This window comes from Lethenteron reissneri, chromosome 24 (assembly GCF_015708825.2).
Source record: "Lethenteron reissneri isolate LAM-NWPU_2019-01 chromosome 24, ASM1570882v1, whole genome shotgun sequence".
NCBI lineage: Eukaryota > Metazoa > Chordata > Hyperoartia > Petromyzontiformes > Petromyzontidae > Lethenteron > Lethenteron reissneri.
In genome coordinates, this window is record NC_083802.1 from 1269911 (window position 1) to 1289911 (window position 20001).

At 53.5% G+C, this 20001-nt stretch overlaps 1 protein-coding gene across 1 annotated transcript; it reads right to left on the reverse strand.

Moving 5' to 3' along the window:
- Window positions 1-301: 301 nt before the first annotated feature.
- On the reverse strand, window positions 302-19579 carry LOC133346381 (thromboxane A2 receptor-like). Its single transcript, XM_061557896.1, has 4 exons — window positions 19378-19579; window positions 7421-8532; window positions 6108-6233; window positions 302-4843 (listed from the first exon to the last, which is right to left on the reverse strand). Exons 2-4 carry the CDS (start codon window positions 8312-8314, stop codon window positions 4346-4348), a joined length of 1518 nt encoding a protein of 505 aa, XP_061413880.1. The 5' UTR covers window positions 8315-8532; window positions 19378-19579; the 3' UTR covers window positions 302-4345.
- Window positions 19580-20001: the final 422 nt, after the last annotated feature.

Sequence of the window (20001 nt, forward strand, 5' to 3'; positions counted from 1 at the left end):
GGGACTGGCAACTTGTTACAGGGGACTGGCAACTTGTTGCAGGGAGCTGGCAACTTGTTACAGGTGACTGGCAACTTGTTGCAGGGAGCTGGCAACTTGTTGCAGGGGACTGGCAACTGTTGTTGCAAGGAACTGTTGTTCTGAGCGACGCGACCTCCGGGCAGCGTTGTGACCACACCGCCCACCCTCACACACGGGGAGCGCTGCGACAACTCTTCGACTCGTCTCACCAGCACAGTCACCACCAGCACCAGCACAGTCACCACCACCACCAGCACAGTCACCACCACCACCAGCACAGTCACCACCACCACCCCGCGTGTCTCCCTTGCTCAGAGTCTGGGCAGAGGACCCAGGGGCTGTGTCCGTCACAGTCGCCCCGCTGCTGCCAACACGGCGAGTCGTCGCCTACCACGCCGGTGGTCACACCAGGGACGAACATTCGCGATAACGTGCTCCTGCTGCTGCTGCTGCTGCTCCTGCTGCTGCTGCTCCTGCTGCTGCTGCTGCTACAGCTGCTGCTGCTGCTGCTCCTGCTGCTGCTGCTACAGCTGCTACAGCTGCTGCTGCTGCTGCTACAGCTGCTGCTTCTTACATCAAGGAACACTTTGTGCACAACGCGGAAACGCGCGCCGTTATAACGCTAAACGCGCGCCGTTATAACGCGAAACGCACACCGTTATAACGCGAAACGCACACCGTTATAACGCGAAACGCACACCGTTATAACGCAAAATTCACACCGTTATAACGCGAAACGCACACCGTTATAACGCGGAATGCACACCGTTATAACGCGAAACGCACACCGTTATAACGCGAAATTCACAACGTTATAACGCGAAACGCACACCGTTATAACGCGGAATGAGTGTCGTTATACCGCCGTTACGTTATCATTATTACGTATTCGTTACTACGTAATTACCTTATTTGTTATTACGTGATCACGTTATTTGTTATCACGTTATCGTTATCACGTTATCATTGTTACATTATCCTTATTACGTCATTGTTTATCGCTAAACGCGCCGTTCGATTTTGGGCGGCACTGCTCAGGCGGGCACCGACTCCGATCCATAATCAGGGTTTTATTTTGTGGGTCAGATCGCGCGAGTTTAAATGTGTCGTTGAACCCGCCACAGCCAACCGGTAAGGGTTTGTGGCCAATTAGTTACGAGCACTTCAGCACTTGCCGCTTGGTTTTGTGCGTTGGAGAGCAAATCCACGACGTTTGTCATTTGAGTCCCACGGCGTTTGGCTGCCGATTGCATCCAGCATCATCATCATCGTTGTCGTCGGGCGACTGTGGCCGAATCGTACTTACGCGATCAAACCCAAACGCCTCTAGTATGATTCATATTGGTCGCGAAAGCCTCCCAGGTGTCAAACGACTACTACGACTACTACTACCAGCAACAGCAGTAGCGCGTTGATCAAGGACTTGCCGTACAACGCACGGCAAAACCAACCGCCGACACACAGGATTTCATATCCACACATCGCCCCCATGCTCACTTCGCAACGGCAGCAGCAACAACGACAACACAACAACAACAACACCAACAACACAACAACATAGCGAAGGCTTTTCGGGGTTAGATCGTGTAAGTGTAAATGTGTCGTTAAACCCGCCACCACCCGACACAGCCAACCATGGGGTAAAATCGCCTGTTGGTGCTCGATGTAATAACCGGCAAAACGTCATGGTGCCCAAATTGTGAAAAACAAGAATAGGATTGAACCCTTTCTGGCTAGAAAGTAGGAGGTGTTAAGATGTTCAAACACCAAATAGATAATACAGTGATCCCTCGTTTATCGCGGTTAATGGGGACCGGAACCTCTCGCGATAGATGAAAATCCGCGAAGTAGGATTGGCCCCCTAGGAATTTCTGTATATGTGTGTGTGGGTACCAGAATGTTTAAAATATGTATATTTATACTTTATATATATTTTACTTAAATCTATTTAATTATAAAACCTTAACATTATACATTCACTCTCTCTCTCTCTCTCAAGATACAGTAGTATCTTGAGACTTGACTCCAGTAATGACGACGACAATGACGACGATGACAGACCTGTGCAGTTCGACGAATGTGATGATGAATGATGATGATGATGGTGTTACTGCACAGGTATAATGAGGCCTTTAAATCAGTTCTAAAAATCCGCGATGCACTGAGGCCGCGAAACTTGAATCGCGAAGTGGCGAGGGATTACTGTAAACCTTTTGCGAGGAATCGAGTCGACAGTAACTACAAGCAGTAGTTGCGGTGAACATGCAAACACACACGCTCTGATAACAGTGGTCAACAAAAAAAAAACATTTTTTTCTGGCCTGGACTTTTGCAGCTGTTTTAGACTAAATTTCAGGGTGCTGATTCCAAATCTGATCTCAGATTTGCTCTATCACATGTCATTTCTATGCTATCGGCATACCCCATTTTCATTGATTTTACCCGAAATTAACTCTGTCACTTATGATTGCAAGTTGTTGCGAGTCAGTGACTGCTTTAGTGTTAAAATATTGTGCTGTATTTTTAGGATAGTGTGTTTATAATATCATTTTATGTACATATCCACATTTATTTAATATTTTTCTTCTGCAGTTTTTATTGAAAATATTTAATATCTCAAAAACCTGATGTGATAGACAAAAACTGATGCCAGATTTGGAATCAGCACCCCAAAATTACCTTGAAACCGTTGGAATACCTTATGCCAGAAAAAGTGTGTTGACCAGTGTAATAGAGGGCATTGTCTTTGCGACTGATTGGCCTACACCAGAGGCAGCAGCCTGCTTTAGGGCCTAGCCTCACCACCGGTGTCAGACCAGAGAACGCCAAAAGGCGAACAGCGCAAAGGCAATGCCACACGTATCAGAGCATTTGGAGCTCGGGGTGAACATCTATTTTGTGTTTGAACATCTCAACACCACCTGTTTTATTGCCAAAGGATCAAACCTATTATTATTTTTCATACTCTGATACTGGCAAATAGGTCACATGGGACTCAAAGTGATAATGTTGTGGCTTTAACTCTCCAACACACCAGTATTGCTGAACTAGCAATGAATTGGCCACGTTTTTTTTACGCGACAAACCTTCCTGGTTGGCTGTGTCGGGTGGTGGCGGGTTTAACGACACGTTTATGCTTGCGAGGATCTAAACCAAAAACACCTCTATTGTGAATAATTTTGGTCGCGAAAGCCCTACTACGTGTCAACACAACAACGGTAACAACAACGGTAACAACAACAACAACAACGGTAACAACAACAACAACGGTAACAACAACAACAACGGTAACAACAACAACAACAACGGCAAGGGGCCGTTCGGCAAATGGCTGAGCGGTAATGCCGCTGCGGTGCTTGTGCCAGGCCAGGTTGTACATGGGGCGCTGTAACCACGGGAACTGAAAATAAGCAGACGGGGTGAGGGGTAGAGGTAGAACCAGTGGCTGGCTGGGTGATTGGGTTAAGAATATGGTCTGTGGAAGGGATGGTCCAACAGTAGTTGGTTAGGGTTAGAGCCATTATGAGTGCCTGGGTGGTTAAAGTTACGGGGAGACCTAGTACCAGCGTCTCGTTAGCTAGTTGGTTAGGATTATGGCTCGCACTAAGTACTCACGTCTGGTTGGTTAGGGTCAGGGTTATTGTTTGATTGACCATCACGTGCTTCAGCCAACCAACCACCCTCCCCACCCCGCACCTCCTCCCTTAGTCCCGTACGGCCCTCTCAGGCCTTCTCAAGGCCTCTCAGGCCCCCTCTCAGGTCCTCTCTCGGGCCTTCTCAGGCCCTCTCAGGCCCTCTCAGGCCCTCTCAGGGCCTCTCAGGCCCTCTCAGGGCCTCTCAGATCCTATCAGGCTCTCCCAGGCCTTCTCAGGCCTTCTCAGGCTCTCTCAGGCCTTCTCAGGCTCTCTCAGGCCCTCTCAGGCCTTCTCAGGCTCTCTCAGGCCTTCTCAGGCTCTCTCAGGCCCTCTCAGGTCTTCTCAGGCTCTCTCAGGCCTTCTCAGGCTCTCTCAGGCCCTCTCAGGCCTTCTCAGGCTCTCTCAGGCCTTCTCTCGGGCCTTCTCGGGCCTTCTCAGGCTCTCTCAGGCTTTCTCTCAGGCCCTCTCAGCGCCGTGCTCCCATCTTCTGGGCGCCTCTACTCCACGTCCAACGACGACAACAGTTCCTCTCCCGGAGGCTGTGACCTCTTCGCCGTGACCTTTTTCACCTTGACCTTGCCACACAGTGGCACTTTCTCACCGTGACCTCTTTACCGTGACCTCACCGTGACCTCCCCACCGCGACCTTCCTCACTGTCGCCTCTCCACCATCGTCCCGTCTCCCTCCTTTACCGCGACCCCCGGCCGACGGCTTCCTCGTCCCTGCAGGTGCCCGGCGTTGCGCCCGGCGTCCCCTGCGCCGGCGGCACCTGCCCGGGGTGGGCCCCCAGTTCCTCCTGTTTGGGGCCCCCCATCCCACGGGCCCCAGGAGATCCTGGCTGAGGAGGCTCAATGGTTCCTTCCTCCTTCTTCTCTCCCTCCACCACCTCCTCCTCGTCCACTTCCAGCAGCTCAGGGTTGACGACCATCGCCGTGGTGGCGCGATGCCTTGGCCCGGGGCCTCCATAGCCCCACAGACTCTCTGAGGGGGGGCAGCCGGCCCCCCGCGGGGGGCTGCGTGGGCTCCGGGTGGAGGACCTGTGGGCGGGCTCCGTCGAGAGGCTGCGGCGCAGGCTGGAGAGCAGCGAGCCCATCTTGTGGGGCGACGGCAGGCGGCGGCCCAGGAGGCCGCACAGAGCCCGGAGGACGGCTCGCCGGAGCAGGATGTACACCCACGGGTCGAGCACCTGCGGTGGAGTACACGGTGGCGGGGTGTTCACTACCTCGCCTGGCACGCACGAGGTCGCGGGTTCGATCCCGACGCTGACCATGCCTGGGTATTTGGAGTTTGCGTGCCTCTCTCCCTCTGGGTCGCGTGGATTTTTCTCCGGGTCCTCCGGGTTTTCCCCTCCACATTTAGATACACGTGTGTATATACCAGGCAAGGTAGCTGCGGTACACTTCAACGTGATAAACCACTTCGTCGGGCTGTCATTTGTGGCCAGCGCCTTCCTGGATAGCGGCACGGCTGCTGATCACCGGGCCAGAAGGCCCGAAGGCCCTGCCAGAGGCCCAAAGGCCCGGAACGTCGCGCGCCAGCAACGGACAGCACCGCCAACACTTTGTGATGACGGCTCAGTTGCGTTTAATTTTTTTGCGCTGATTTACATTTGTCGCCGTTGCCGTAACTTTATTTTATATTTTAAACAAATTACTTGGTGGTGAAGGTGAGCACCTGGTAGAGTGTTGGTGAGCGGTGGCGAGCGGTGGTTGTGGTGAGTGGTGAGCTCCTGTTCCGAGTGGTGCTGAGTGGTGGTTAGCGGTGGTGATGATCAGCCAATAGTTGAGTGGTGGTGAGTGGTGGTGGTGAGAATGAGCGCCTGTGCTGAGTGGTGGTGAGCGGTGGTGGTGAGCACCTGCTTGAGAGGTAGTGAGTGGTGGTGGCGGTGGTGACAATAAGCCCCTGTGCTGAGTGGTGGTGAGTGGTGGTGAGTGGTGGTGGTGAGCCCCTGTGCTGAGTGGTGGTGAGTGGTGGTGAGCGGTGGTGGTGAGCACCTGCTTGAGTGGTAGTGAGTGGTGGTGAGCGGTGGTGACAATAAGCCCCTGTGCTGAGTGGTGATGAGTGGTGGTGAGTGGTGGTGAGTGGTGGTGAGTGGTGGTGGTGAGCCCCTGTGCTGAGTGGTGGTGAGTGGTGGTGAGGGGTGGTGGTGAGCCCCTGTGCTGAGTGGTGGTAAGTGGTGGTGAGCGGTGGTGGTGAGCACCTGTGCTGAGTGGTGGTGAGTGGTGGTGAGTGGTGGTGAGTGGTGGTGAGCGGTGGTGGTGAGCCCCTATGCTGAGTGGTGGTGAGCCCCTGTGCTGAGTGGTGGTGAGTGGTGGTGAGCGGTGGTGGTAAGCCCCTGTGCTGAGTGGTGGTGAGTGGTGGTGAGTGGTGGTGGTGAGCACCTGTGCTGAGTGGTGGTGAGTGGTGGTGAGTGGTGGTGAGCGGTGATGGTGAGAGGTGGTGGTGAGCACCTGGTTGCTGCAGGCGAATCTGAGCAGCAGAAGGAACCGCTCCTTGTCGGCGCTTCGAAGGAACACGCAGTCCGGTGCCGGCTCCGGCTCCCAGAAGTAGCGCCATGCCATCATGGCGACAGTCACCTGCACACGGGGTCACGGCCAGGGGTCACGGCCAGGCGTCATGGCCAGGGGTCAGGCCAGGGGTCACGGCCAGGGGTCTCGGGGTCACGGCCAGGGGTCACGGCCAGGGCTCACGGCCAGGGGTCAAGTGTCACTAAACTAAAACTATTTTAAATGTTACCAGGTAAGCCCCACTAAGCTGTGTGGCTCTTCTTTAGAAGCCAGCTGGCTATCACGAATGATAGCTCAACGCACTGGGCTCATTTCCATCGCGTGGAAATTGATAGCAGCAGCAATGATTGTTTTGTTTTTGCTGAAGTGGGAGAGAGAGATGCCGTGGTAGGAGGTTATATAGGTAAGAGAGGGGGGAGGGGCAGGGGAGGGGGGTAGGGGGAGGGGGAGCGTTGCGTGGACGTTAGGAGAGGGACGTGAAGCTGGACGGGGGGGGGAAGTGGTCGGGGCTGGAAGTGGGAGGCTGAGAGAGCTGGGGATGCGCGGGGGGGGGAGGATGCAACAACAACAACAACGCCACTGCAGCAACAATGCCAATGAAGCCAACCATGGCAATGCAGCAGCAGCAGCAGTGCCAAACGCTGCGGATGCAATTAACTTCTTAATAGCAGCAGCCAAATACTCTGAACGCGTGACGCTGATTCTCGGGGAAAACTGGCGGACCCGGAGAAAAATCCACGTGACCACGGCCGGGGGTCCCGCCCGAGGGTCACGGGGTCACGGGTCACAGCCAGAGGTCACAGGGTGGTGGTGGTGCACGCCTGTGATCAGCCAGCGCTGTGGAGGCGCGCCTGGAAAAGGCGGTAGAGCAACTGTGGACTAATCTCCATCTGTTAAAACCTGTGGGTGAGTGTGATGGGGAGCGTTTAGGTGAGTGTTGTGGTGAGTGTCGTGGTGAGTGTCATGGTGAGTATCGTGGTGAGCACTTAGGTGAGTGTCGTGGTGAGTGTCGTGGGGAGTGGGCGAGCGATTAGGTGAGTGTCCTGGTGAGTGTCGTGGTGAGTGTCGTGGTGAGTGTCGTGGCAAGTGGGTGAGCGTTTAGGTGAGTGTCGTGGTGAGTGTCGTGGTGAGTGTCATGGTGAGTGTCATGGTGAGTATCGTGGTGAGCGTTTAGGCGAGTGGCGTGGTGATTGTTGTCGTGAGTGTCGTGGTGATTGTTGTGGTGAATGTCATGGTGAGCGTGTGCGAGCACGCACCAGGAAGGGGCTCCAGCACACGGTGGCGACGAGCATGATGGCCACCAGCTGCACCGCCATCTCCACGTCGTGCGGCCTCCGCGCCGACGTGACGGACGTGCGCCGCTCCCCGCACCACAGCCTCCGGCGGGCCCTGGCCAGGTTCACCACGGTGACCGTGTTGCACACGAGGGACGCGGCCAGGCAGGCCAGGCCCACGGCCGAGAAGAGCAGCGCGGACACCAGCGCCGGCCACCCGCTGCCCCCGGCCCGGCCGCCCCCGCCGGCCTGTCCGCGCATGTCCACGAAGCACCACGAGCCGGGGAAGTGGCGCACGTAGGCCCCGGCGCCGAGGGCGGGCAGCGCCGCCAGCGCCAGCACGGCGGCCCACGCGGCCAGCACGGCCCGGCGGGCCCCGCGTGCCGTCACGCGGGCGGCGAAGCGCAGCGGCAGGGAGACGCCCACGCAGCGCTCGGCCGCCATCGCCGTGCCCAGGGCGAGCGGCGCCAGGCCGAAGAACACCATGCACGTGCCGAAGAAGCGGCACAGCGAGCCGGCGCCGTCGTCGATCTCCTCCCAGCGGAGGCCCGCGCCGTAGGCCCGCGCCACCAGCGCGCCCGTGATGACCTGCCCGCTCATGTCGGTGAACACCAGCCCGCCGGCGAACACCAGGAAGGAGGCGCGCGAGCGCGAGCGGAAGCGCCGGTAGAGGCGCCCCACCACGAGCAGCGCCGCCAGGTTGCTGCCGGTGCCGAGCAGCATGAAGGCGAGCGACGTGCCCAGGGAGCGGCCCGGCTCCAGCGGCCCCGCCGGGCCGCACGCCGCCGCCGCCGCCGAGGTGGTGTTGGGGCCGCCGGGCGGCTCTAGCGGCGGCGGCGACAGGGAGACGGCAAGGCCGCCCGGCGAGTCGCCCATCCTCGACCCTCCTGCTCCTCCTCGCTACTCTCAAGTCCTCCTCCTCCTCGTCGTCGTCGTCGTGGTGTAGACGTCGCCTCCTCTTCTCATTCTCCTCCCTCCTTGCACCGCGTGCCCTCGTGTGTCGCTCTCCCTCCTACAGCCACCACCTCCTCCTCCTCCTCTTCCTCGTCCTCTTCACGTCCTCCTACCGACTCGGGGTCCCGACAAAGCCGAACCTGGACAGAAAGGTGGTGGGGAGGGTGGGGGTGGTATCACTGGTCAGGAGGGGTGGGGGGTGGGGGGTGGTGGGAGATGCACGTGGCCCCCGCATCCCGGCGACGCCGTCCCCCCCGTGCCGAGCCCGTCTCTCCCGCGTGCCGGCACGGAGATCCACGTGCCCCGCGAGCCCCTTGCACGTTGGGCCCCTCCGAGTCGATATTCTAACCCGCAGCCCTCGCAGGACGTAAATCCTGCGGCCCGAACCCTCAACGCATTCCCTAAACCCCCGAAGCGCACAGCCCTTAACTCCCCTCTGGCGCAGACGTAAATCCGGCCTTTTCATTCCATCATGACGTTGTAATATTTTACCCAGGAGACGCGTCACCGAGTCTCGATGACTCTTAGGACGGTTCCCAGCTGGGAGGCCCAGAGATGGCCCCTAGCGTGGGACCGGTGGCCTCACGACGGCAACGATCACGACGGACACGGTGACCTCACTACCGACACGGTGACCTCGCTATGGACACGGTGACCTCGCTATGGATACGGTGACCTCACTACCGACACGGTGACCTCGCTATGAATATGGTGACCTCGCTACCGACACGGTGACCTCACTACCGACACGGTCACCTCGCTATGAATACGGTGACCTCACTATGGATACGATGACATCACTATGGATATGGTGACCTCGCTATGGATACGGTGACCTCACTACCGACACGGTGACCTCGCTATGAATACGGTGACCTCGCTACCGACACGGTGACCTCGCTATGGACACTGTGACATCACAACTGACACCGTGACTTCACTAAGGACACTGTGATGCCACTACCGACATTGTGACTTCACTAAGGACACTGTGACATCACTACGGACACTGTGACATCACTACGAACACTGTGACATCACTACAGACACTGTGACCTTACTACGGACACTGTGACATCACTACGGACACTGTGACATCACGACTGACACTGTGACATCACTACAGACACTGTGACATCACTACGGACACTGTGACATCACGACTGACACTGTGACCTCACTACGGACACCACGACCGTGCAATGTGTTCGTCCGCTGTCATAGGGACAGAGGAAGAGAGGACGACTCAGAGAGAGGGAGGACGACTCAGAGAGAGGACGACTCAGAGAAAGAGAGAGGGGACGACTCAGAGAGAGGGAGGACGACTCAGAGAGAGAGAGAGAGGACGACTCAGAGAGAGGACGACTCACAGAGAGAGGACGACTCACAGAGAGAGAGAGGACGACTCAGAGAGAGAGAGGACGACTCAGAGAAAGGGAGAGGACGACTCAGAGAGAGGGAGAGGACGACTCAGAGAGAGAGGATGACTCAGAGAAAGAGAGAGGGGACGACTCAGAGAGAGAGAGGACGACTCAGAGAAAGAGAGAGGGGACGACTCAGAGAGAGAGAGAGAGGACGACTCAGAGAGAGAGAGAGAGGACGACTCACAGAGAGAGAGGACGACTCAGAGAGAGAGAGGACGACTCAGAGAGATGGAGAGGACGACTCAGAGAGAGGGAGAGGACGACTCAGAGAGAGAAAGGACGACTTAGAGAAAGAGAGAGGGGACGACTCAGAGAGAGAGAGGACAACTCAGAGAGAGAGAGGACGACTCAGAGAGGACGACTCAGAGAGAGGGAGAGGACGACTCAGAGAGAGAGGACGACTCAGAGAAAGAGAGAGGGGGGGACTCAGAGAAAGACAGAGAAGACGACTCAGAGAGAGAGCAGCAGCGCCTCCAACTCCTCTGAGTGAGCAGCAATTACCAGATTATCGGCATACATAACATGGTTGACCAATAGGGAGCCATTCCTTGACCGCACCCGAGCATCGATCAGCCTCCCATTGTATCTGTACTAAATGGGAATTCCTCTGGTACAGCTATTGAAGGCTTCACGAACTATGTGGTCGAAATATATGTTAAATAATGTGGGAGCCAGAGGACATCCCTGTCGCACCCCAAGGTGAACAGGGAATGGCTTTGACTCCCGGCCACGTAGTTTTACCCGGGCCCGCTCACCATTATGAAGGTCCTTAATGATCGTGAGCAAAGGGTCAGGGGACTCCGAAAGCACGAAGAACACTACGGCACACACACGGACACAGACACCCACACACACACACTAAAATGCACAACTGTCGAGCAACTGCGCTTGTGAAGGAAGAGCTGCTTGAAAACGTGCGAACGTATCCATCCAGTGCAAACGTCCTTGACACGATTCGCCTGGGAGAGTAAGTTCCCTGATGTGAGCATTCATCCGCTCGCAACTTTGCCTGCGTAGCTTGGGCCCCTCGCGTTCTGGTGTGGCGGTGGGGGGGGTCTCTGAACTGGTGGGGGGCGTGGGGGGGGGGGAGATTCCCGTGATGAGTTGCAGGGGTATGAAGCTCTGGGTGTGACCCCGACTGCTATGAAGGGAGCTCGCGATACAAGGAAAAACGATGACACAGCGCGTATGTGTCCATGTCCATCCGCGCATCCAGAGAACATTGACCACAAAGTGGTGAAGAGTTTCACTTCTCGTCGAGTCACGGACACCCCTTACCCACCTAGCCACTCATTAATCCACCCACTCACCCACCCATCCACCTAACCACCCACTTAACCACTCACCCACTTCACTCACTCATGAATCCACCCAGCCACCAACCCATACACTCGCCCGCCCACCCACTCATCCACCTACCCAACTATTCTGCGACCGACCCACCCACTCATCCACATGTCCACCCACTCATCCAATTACCCACCCACTCTACCACTGACCCACCCACCACTCACGGCACCCACTAATTTCACCCACCCACCTATCCATCCACTCACGAATCAAACCCACTGACTCACAAACTCACTCCCCACCCAGTCTCCCTCTCTCGGCGTGTGGTGTGGTTTTGTGTGGTGTGGATGGTGATATTTGGCTTGGACGCAGCCTAAATGGTAAAATAACAGACAGCGTCTACCGAAATGGGAACGTACACTGATGCATATCTGAAGGCAGATTCGCATCATCACCCAGCACAGAAATCCTCTCTCATCAAGACGCTCATACATCGGGCAAAAACAGTGTCAGATGGTGAAAGTCTAAGGAGCGAGATTAAACATGTTAAAGAAGCGTTACGATTGGATGGCTACAATAATGCTCAAATTAACAGAGTTTCAATGCCAAACCAAGATCGAACAGCAATACTGCTGAAAGCGATCAGATTATGAAACAATTAAAATACCAAATATCGCGGTAACTAACAAATTAGTTCGAGTTTTGCAAAAGCAAAACATTCAAGTAAGATTTGGTACGGGACACAACATTTTTAAACTAGTATCTTGTACTAAAGGTGAATTGCCTAAGTTGTCAACAGAAGGTGTGTATCGGATTAAATTGCGTATGTGGCAGATGCTATATTGGACAGACGGGATGTAACATTAATAGCGTAAGATTAAAAGAACACCAAAAAAATATGAAATACTCTCAAACACAACTGTCGGCAATTGCAGAAAATGGTCGCCAACAAGGACACTCAATTGATTTTGACAACGTTGAAGTGTTGTGTAAAACGAATTATTACTGGCCAAGACTAATTAGAGACTCCATTGAAATTGAGAGAAATAAAACATAACGTTAACCCCTCTATTCTTAGGTTTTTTCGGTAAAGTCACGTCGGTAAAAAATTTAAATTTATAAAAGTAAAATAAAAATCACGTTTCGGAGGCAACACAAGCTTCCGTCTTCAGGTGGAACCGTCACAGCACGATAGCTGTATCAAGTAAGATAAATTCCAAGAAAACAGTCCTTGTATATATATTTTATTTTACTTTTATTAATTGTAATTTTTTACCTACGTGACTTTACCGAAAAAAACTAAGAATATGAATCCTTGCAGTCACGAAAGCTTCAAATCTAGATATAACCCCTCTGACAACTCCATGCTAAGTGCGGCCTGGAAGCGTATTATGAAATAATACATATTACAATTATAATTCCTCATAGAGGAAACACATACTAGTTACTAACCTATTATATGAATACAATAGCCCCCCGTCCTCTGATATCTGCATCTGATTGGGTTCAGGTGATGACGTCATCCTGCTGCTCTATTTAAGACCTGGAGCAGGTGAATGGCTTTACTATTCTGTCAAATCGCCCGATGATTTTGGATGTAATTTACCAGCGAAACGTCGTACTCCTCGAATTGTAAATGCTGTGGGCTGCAGTAGTAACAGTTTGGCATTTTGTTTGCGTGTCGGGTGGTGGAGGGTTTCGGCACATTTATGCTCACGCGATCTAACCCAAAAACCTTTATTATGAATAATATTGGTCGCGAAAGGCCTACGTGTTAAACTGCTGCGTTGGTGACGGTGCGTTGGTGACGGTGTTTGCTGGAGATGGGGCGGTGATCTTATTCTTTCGTATAGCCGCTGATGTAGATGCAACGACGACAATTTCACATTCACGTGGTCAAAAAAGACAGATGACCACGTCTGGCGCAGCGGAGTGTACCGCTGTGATGCCTCCCTTCGACTTTGTGGATTGGGCATTGGGTCGTTCATACGTTGGTATGGTCTGGTCGTGATGTGGATGTTGCCGTGGCGATGGAGGTGTGGCGTTGATAAGGGTATGATGGTGGTGGTGATGGTGATATGGGTGTGGTGGTGATGTGGTGGTTGTGATCGGGTTGTGGCGGTGGTGATGATGTGGGTGTGGTTTAAGTGCTGGAGGTGAGGTGGTGATGGTGGTGATGTGGCTGTGGTGTCTGATGCGAGTGTGGTGGTGATGCGGGTGTGGTGGTAGTGGTGTGGTGGTGTTGGTGGTGATGGGCCTGTGTTTGCGATCAGTTTTGTAAACATTGACCCCTGACCCCACACACAACACTTGCCAGACCTGATTTGTTTAGAGATAAAAATAAAAATTATTCCGCTTCACCTGTGTCAGCGCAATGCCACAACAAAGACAAAGATCCCCCGTGTAGCCTTAACAGACTGTAGAGACAAGTGATGTTAGCGAGTAGCACCTATGAAGGCCGGAACGGCACACAACGTGGGTGGGTGGCCAGCACCACGCCCGGCCGCCTTTGTCTCCCCAGTGGCGATGTTGACTACACACCGCACTCGGTACTCATTTGAGGCTGAGTCGATCTCAGGGGAGCCCCAGGACCGGTTCAGATAATCGTCGCCGGTGGTATTGGTGGCCGTGAGCGGGGAATCGAACTCGGTTCGCCGGTGTTCGCGCACAAAGACAAAGATCCCCCGTATAGCCTGGGCAGTCTGTTGGGGCAAGTGCTGATAGCGAGCTGCTAGCAACCCTGTGAAGGCAGACACGGCACGCTAATTGCTGCGCCACCGCTCCCCAGGCAGGCAGGCAGGCAAGGCCCGCGTGGGGAGTGATTTCAGCGCAGCACTTTCTCGATTACAGGAGGCCACGCGAAGTGGAGATTATTGCCCCGGTAATTATCGGCCGAATTATCAATATTTATGCGCGGTGAGATGTAATTTGCGCTATGAAATGGTTTCGTTGGAGGGAGTTTATTTGGGGGTGCCGTGGTGGCGGGATGTTAATTCCCTCGCCTGGTGTGCAGGAAGTCGCGGTGTCTGAACCCGACCCTTGACGCCTGCTGCTCGACATTTAGAGGCGTTTGCGCGTCTCTCTCTGCCTCTCTCTCTCCTCCTCCCTCCCCCTCTCTATCCACCTCCCTCTCTCCCCCTCCCTCTCTCTGCCTCCCTCTCTCCCCTCCCTCTGCCCCTCTCTCTCCCCTCCCTCTGCCCCCCTCTCTCTCTCTCTCTCTCCCCGTGGTCGCGTGGATTTTTCTCCGGGTCCTCCGAATTGCTCCCCCCAACCACGTTTAGAATCAAGCGTCTCGAGTTATTTGCCTGCTGCTATATACATCCACGTGGCGACGACGATGATGGATGATGATGATGGATGATAAGGCTGTAGCCATGGAGTCAAGTTTGGGGGGGACCAAATTTTCCTGGGCCCCCCCCCCCCCCCAGAAAAAAAAATTTAAATTAAAAACTAATTTCCTGCCTAAAGTAAAAAAAAAAATCACTAACACATAGGATGGACTTTTTATTAATTTTTTACAATAATGTCTAATAGTGTATTGTATTACATTGCTCTGTTTTTTCTTTTTTACCTTTTCTTGTTTTATTGTATGTAATGGCAGATATTAGGGATTAATACAGTACAACCATAACCACAATCACATAAACAGAAATCTATTTTGTAGCAATATATTGGGGTGCGGACATTTTGAGCATATTTGAATATTGGAGGAAGGGGGATGTCACGTAGGTAGAAAAATTAAACAAATTTAAATTCATATATCACGACGTTTCGATCGAAAAAATAATTCAGCAGTTCCACTGCTGGATTATTTTCTCACCTGAGGACGACCGCTTGTGTTACGATCGAAACGTCGTGATAAATAACTTTTTTATTTTGTTTTATTTTTCTACCTACGTGACTTTACCGAAAGAACCAAAGAATATGGATCCCTGCAGTCACGAAAGCTTCAAATGAACGTCGTTCAACTTCTTGGTTCTTTCGGTAAAGTCACGTAGAAGGGAAATAATAAAATAAAACAATAAAATAAATATATATTATTTTATTATTTCCCTTCTACGTGACTTTACCGAAAGAACCAAGAAGATGAATCCCTGCAGTCACGAAAGCTTTAAATCGAAATGTAACGTCGTTCAAGTTCGGTGCCATTCGCACGTGCAAGGCGGTTGTTTGTCGGGCGCCGATTCCAATTCGGTTGTCTCCGATCTGATTTCTTGCGCGGTGGAGCGCGCCTGAGTTGTGAGTGACGGGCTCGGTCTCGCATCTCGACGCGTCGTTGTCTCTCGAAGGAGTTTGTCTGCTGGAGTGCCACGCTGCTCCGGGTTGAGGCGACGACGGTGGTTTCGCTTCTCTCGACTCCGATGTGTGTCGTGGTCAAATGTTGTCATCAACATTTCGTCCACTTCCCGCTGTCCAATCGATTCCACATTTTGCACACGCGCTCACATCCGGCGGCAATGCATGCCTGCATCAAAATCGGCATCGAATAATCAATCGATTGGCTATTTTAAAGCAATGAACGGTTGATTAATTAAATATTTATTTGGCGAGGTTAAAAAAAACGCCGCCGTCCCTAAAACTGTGGGTTCGCCTCGACCAAGAAGCAGGCGCCGCGCGTGTCTCTCGCGATCAAGACGCCGTCCCACTCCCCCTTGTCCCACCGACTTATTTACTTTTGAGTGCACTTTAAAATCAACCCGTTGTTTTATATATAAAACAAAACTTAAAAAAACGAGTTTATTTGTTGATGCGCTCGCACGCACGAAGACAAACACCAAAGATGCCCCGGGGTGGCCTTGGCCGGTGCGAGTGCTGTTAGCGAGCACCTATTAAGGGCGGCGATGTTGTAGCCGACGGCGCGCCCGGCCGCCTTTGTCTCCCCTGGGCAGATGCTTACACACATCCTCGAGGTCGACTCAAAGATGAAGACCACCCCCCCCCCCCGTATGGCCTCAACGGACTGATGGGGCAAGTGCTGTTAGCGAGCACCTATGAAGGCTGCCGGCACTGTGACACACGAGGGGGTGGGTGGCCAGCACCACGCCCGGCCGCCTTTGTCTCCCCAGTGGCGATGTTTCAAACACACCCCACCGGGTACTCATTTGAGGCTGAGTCGACTTGACACACTCACACAAAGATAAAGTTTCCCCGTATAGGCTACACAGGCTGTTGGGGGAAGTGATGTTAGCGAGCTCCTATTAAGGCTGGAACCGCGAGCGAGGTGGGGGGAGGTGGGGGGGGGGTGTGTGGCCAGCACCACGCCCGGCCGCCTTTGTCTCCCCAGGGCCAGTCTATCGATCTATGCGACTCGTAAACTCGGTCGGCTCTACACACACAGACAAAGATCCCCCGTGTAGCCTTAACAGACTGTTGGGGCAAGTGCTGTTAGTGAGTAAGCACCTACGAAGGCCGGAAACGGGACACGAGTGGGGTGTGAGTGGCCAGCACCCGGCCGCCTTTGTCTCCCCGGTGCTCATGTTTACACACTCACACACACGCTCACACACGCGCGCACTCATTATCCCACGCAGTCCTTATCGTGATCAGACGTCGCTATGAGCTCACAGATTGTTAACAGCATCGAGCTCATGTGGCTAATGAGACCCATTAGCACCACTACCATCACCCCCTCCCCACCCCCATCACCACCACCAGCACCACCTCCTCCCCCGCATCATCTCCACTCCTCCGTGATCATCATCACGACATCGCCATCACCACAACATCACCATCATCACCACCATCACTACAACACCACTACAACACCACCACAACATCACCACAACACCACCACTCACCTCATCATCACCACAACACCACCACTCACCTCATCATCACCACAACACCACCACTCACCTCATCATCACCACAACACCACTATCATCACCACAACACCACCACCACATCATCATCACTACAACACCACCACTCACATCATCATCACCACAAAACCACAATCATCATCATCACCACGACATCGCCATTATCATCACAACACCACCATCATCACCACATCACCATCACCACAACACCACCATCATCATCATCATCACCACCACAACACCACCATCATCACCTCGTCTAGTGATGATGGTGATGGATCATCTCATCTAGTGATGATGGTGATGATGGATCATCTCGTCTAGTGATGATGGTGATGATGGATCATCTCGTCTAGTGATGATGGTGATGATGGATCATCTTGTCTAGTGATGATGATGATGGATCACCTCGTCTAGTGATGATGGTGGTGATGGATCATCTCGTCTAGTGATGATGGTGATGATGGATCATCTCGTCTAGTAATGATGGTGATGATGGATCATCTCGTCTAGTGATGATGGAGATGATGGATCATCTCGTCTAGTGATGATGGTGATGATGGATCATCTCGTCTAGTGATGATGGTGATGATGGATCATCTCGTCTAGTGATGATGGTGATGGATCATCTCGTCTAGTGATGATGGTGATGATGGATCATCTCGTCTAGTGATGATGGTGATGGATCATCTCGTCTAGTGATGATGGTGATGATGGATCATCTCGTCTAGTGATGGTGGTGATGATGGATCATCTCGTCTAGTGATGGTGGTGATGATGGATCATCTCGTCTAGTGATGATGGTGATGATGGATCATCTCGTCTAGTGATGATGGTGATGGATCATCTCGTCTAGTGATGATGGTGATGATGGATCATCTCGTCTAGTGATGATGGTGATGGATCATCTCGTCTAGTGATGATGGTGATGATGGATCATCTCGTCTAGTGGTGGTGGTGATGATGGATCATCTCGTCTAGTGATTATGGTGATGATGGATCATCTCGTCTAGTGATGGTGGTGATGATGGATCATCTCGTCTAGTGATGATGGTGGTAATGGATCATCTCGTCTAGTGATGATGGTGGTGATGGATCATCTCGTCTAGTGATGGTGGTGATGATGGATTATCTCGTCTAGTGATGATGGTGGTAATGGATCATCTCGTCTAGTGATGATGGTGGTGATGGATCATCTCGTCTAGTGATGATGGTGATGATGGATCATCTCGTCTAGTGATGATGGTGATGATGGATCACCTCGTCTAGTGATGATGGTGATGATGGATCATCTCGTCTAGTGATGATGGTGGTGATGGATCATCTCGTCTAGTGATGATGGTGATGATGGATCACCTCGTCTAGTGATGATGGTGATGATGGATCACCTCGTCTAGTGATGATGGTGATGATGGATCATCTCGTCTAGTGATGATGGTGATGATGGATCATCTCGTCTAGTGATGGTGGTGATGATGGATCATCTCGTCTAGTGATGATGGTGATGATGGATCATCTCGTCTAGTGATGATGATGATGGATAATCTCGTCTAGTGATGGTGGTGATGGATCATCTCGTCTAGTGATGGTGGTGATGATGGATCATCTCGTCTAGTGATGGTGGTGATGGATCATCTCGTCTAGTGATGATGGTGGTGATGGATCATCTCGTCTCGTGATGATGGTGGTGATGGATCATCTCGTCTAGTGATGATGGTGATGGATCATCTCGTCTAGTGATGATGGTGGTGATGGATCATCTCGTCTAGTGATGATGGTGATGGATCATCTCGTCTAGTGATGATGGTGAGTTTTATTATCTCCTCGCTTGACATAATTCACTACTCACCACGCGCGCGACACTCACCTCTCAACTCACCACTCACTCACTCACCACTCACTCACCACTCACTCACTCACTCACCTCTCAACTCACCACTCACTCACTACTAACTCACTACTCACTCACTCACCACTCACTCATCTCTCAACTCACCACTCACTCACCAGACACTCACCATTCACCACTCACTCACTCACCACCCACTCACCAGACACTCACCACCCACGAGCTGGACTCACCATTCACTCACTCACCACTCACTCACCTCTCAACTCACCTCTCAACTCACCACTCACTCCCCACCCACTCACCAGACACCCCCCACTAGCTGGACTCACCACTCACTCACCACTCACTCACCCACTCACTCACTCACCATCCACTCACCCCCCACTAGCTGGACTCACCACTCACTCACCCACTCACTCGCCCACTCACCCACTCACTCACTCACCCACCACTCACCCACTCACTCACTCACTCCCCCACTCACTCACTCACTCACCCACTCACTCACCACTCACCCACTCACTCACCCACTCACCCACCACCCACTAGCTGGACTCACCACTCACTCACTCACCGGACACTCAAGCGCTCACTCACCCCGATGTTGATAGCGAGCCGTGCACCCAGCTCCTCCTGCCCGTGTACGGCCTCGTGTCAGACCTCAGCGGATGAGTGACTCGGGTGAGGGACTCGGGTGAGTGACTCGGGTGAGTGACTCTGGTGAGGAACTCGGGTGAGGAACTCAAGTGAGGGGCCGCGTGGTCCCTGGACCCCGCATCGCAGCCGCGGCGTGCGAATGGAGGAACCCCAAAAACACTCCCAGAGCCACACACACCGGGGGTGACCCAACCCAGCATCCCCCGCCCCCCTCACCCCTCCACTGCACTCACCCCCCCTCACCCTCCACCCTCCCCCCTCACCCCCTCCACTCACCCTCCACTCACCCGCCACTCACCCTCCACCCTCCCCCCTCACCCCTCCACTCACCCGCCCCTCACCCTCCACCCTCCCCCCTCACCCCCTCCACTCACCCTCCACTCACCCGCCCCTCACCCTCCACCCTCCCCCTCATCCCCTCCACTCACCCGCCCCTCACCCTCCACCCTCCCCCCTCACCCCCTCCACTCACCCGCCACTCACCCTCCACCCCCCGCTGCCCCGCCCTCCGCCCTCCCGCTCCCTTCCTCAATTCCTTCTCGCACCTCACCCCTTCGATCATCC

Excerpts from the sequence above, each read along its gene's own strand:
- LOC133346381 (XM_061557896.1), bottom strand. The coding sequence starts at position 8,314 with ATGGGCGACTCGCCGGGCGGCCTTGCCGTCTCCCTGTCGCCGCCGCCG. Across the intron at positions 6,234-7,420 it reads TGTGCTGGAGCCCCTTCCTG|GTGACTGTCGCCATGATGGC; the intron begins GTGCGTGCTCGC and ends CCCCGTGTGCAG. Across the intron at positions 4,844-6,107 it reads GATTCGCCTGCAGCAACCAG|GTGCTCGACCCGTGGGTGTA; the intron begins GTGCTCACCACC and ends ACTCCACCGCAG.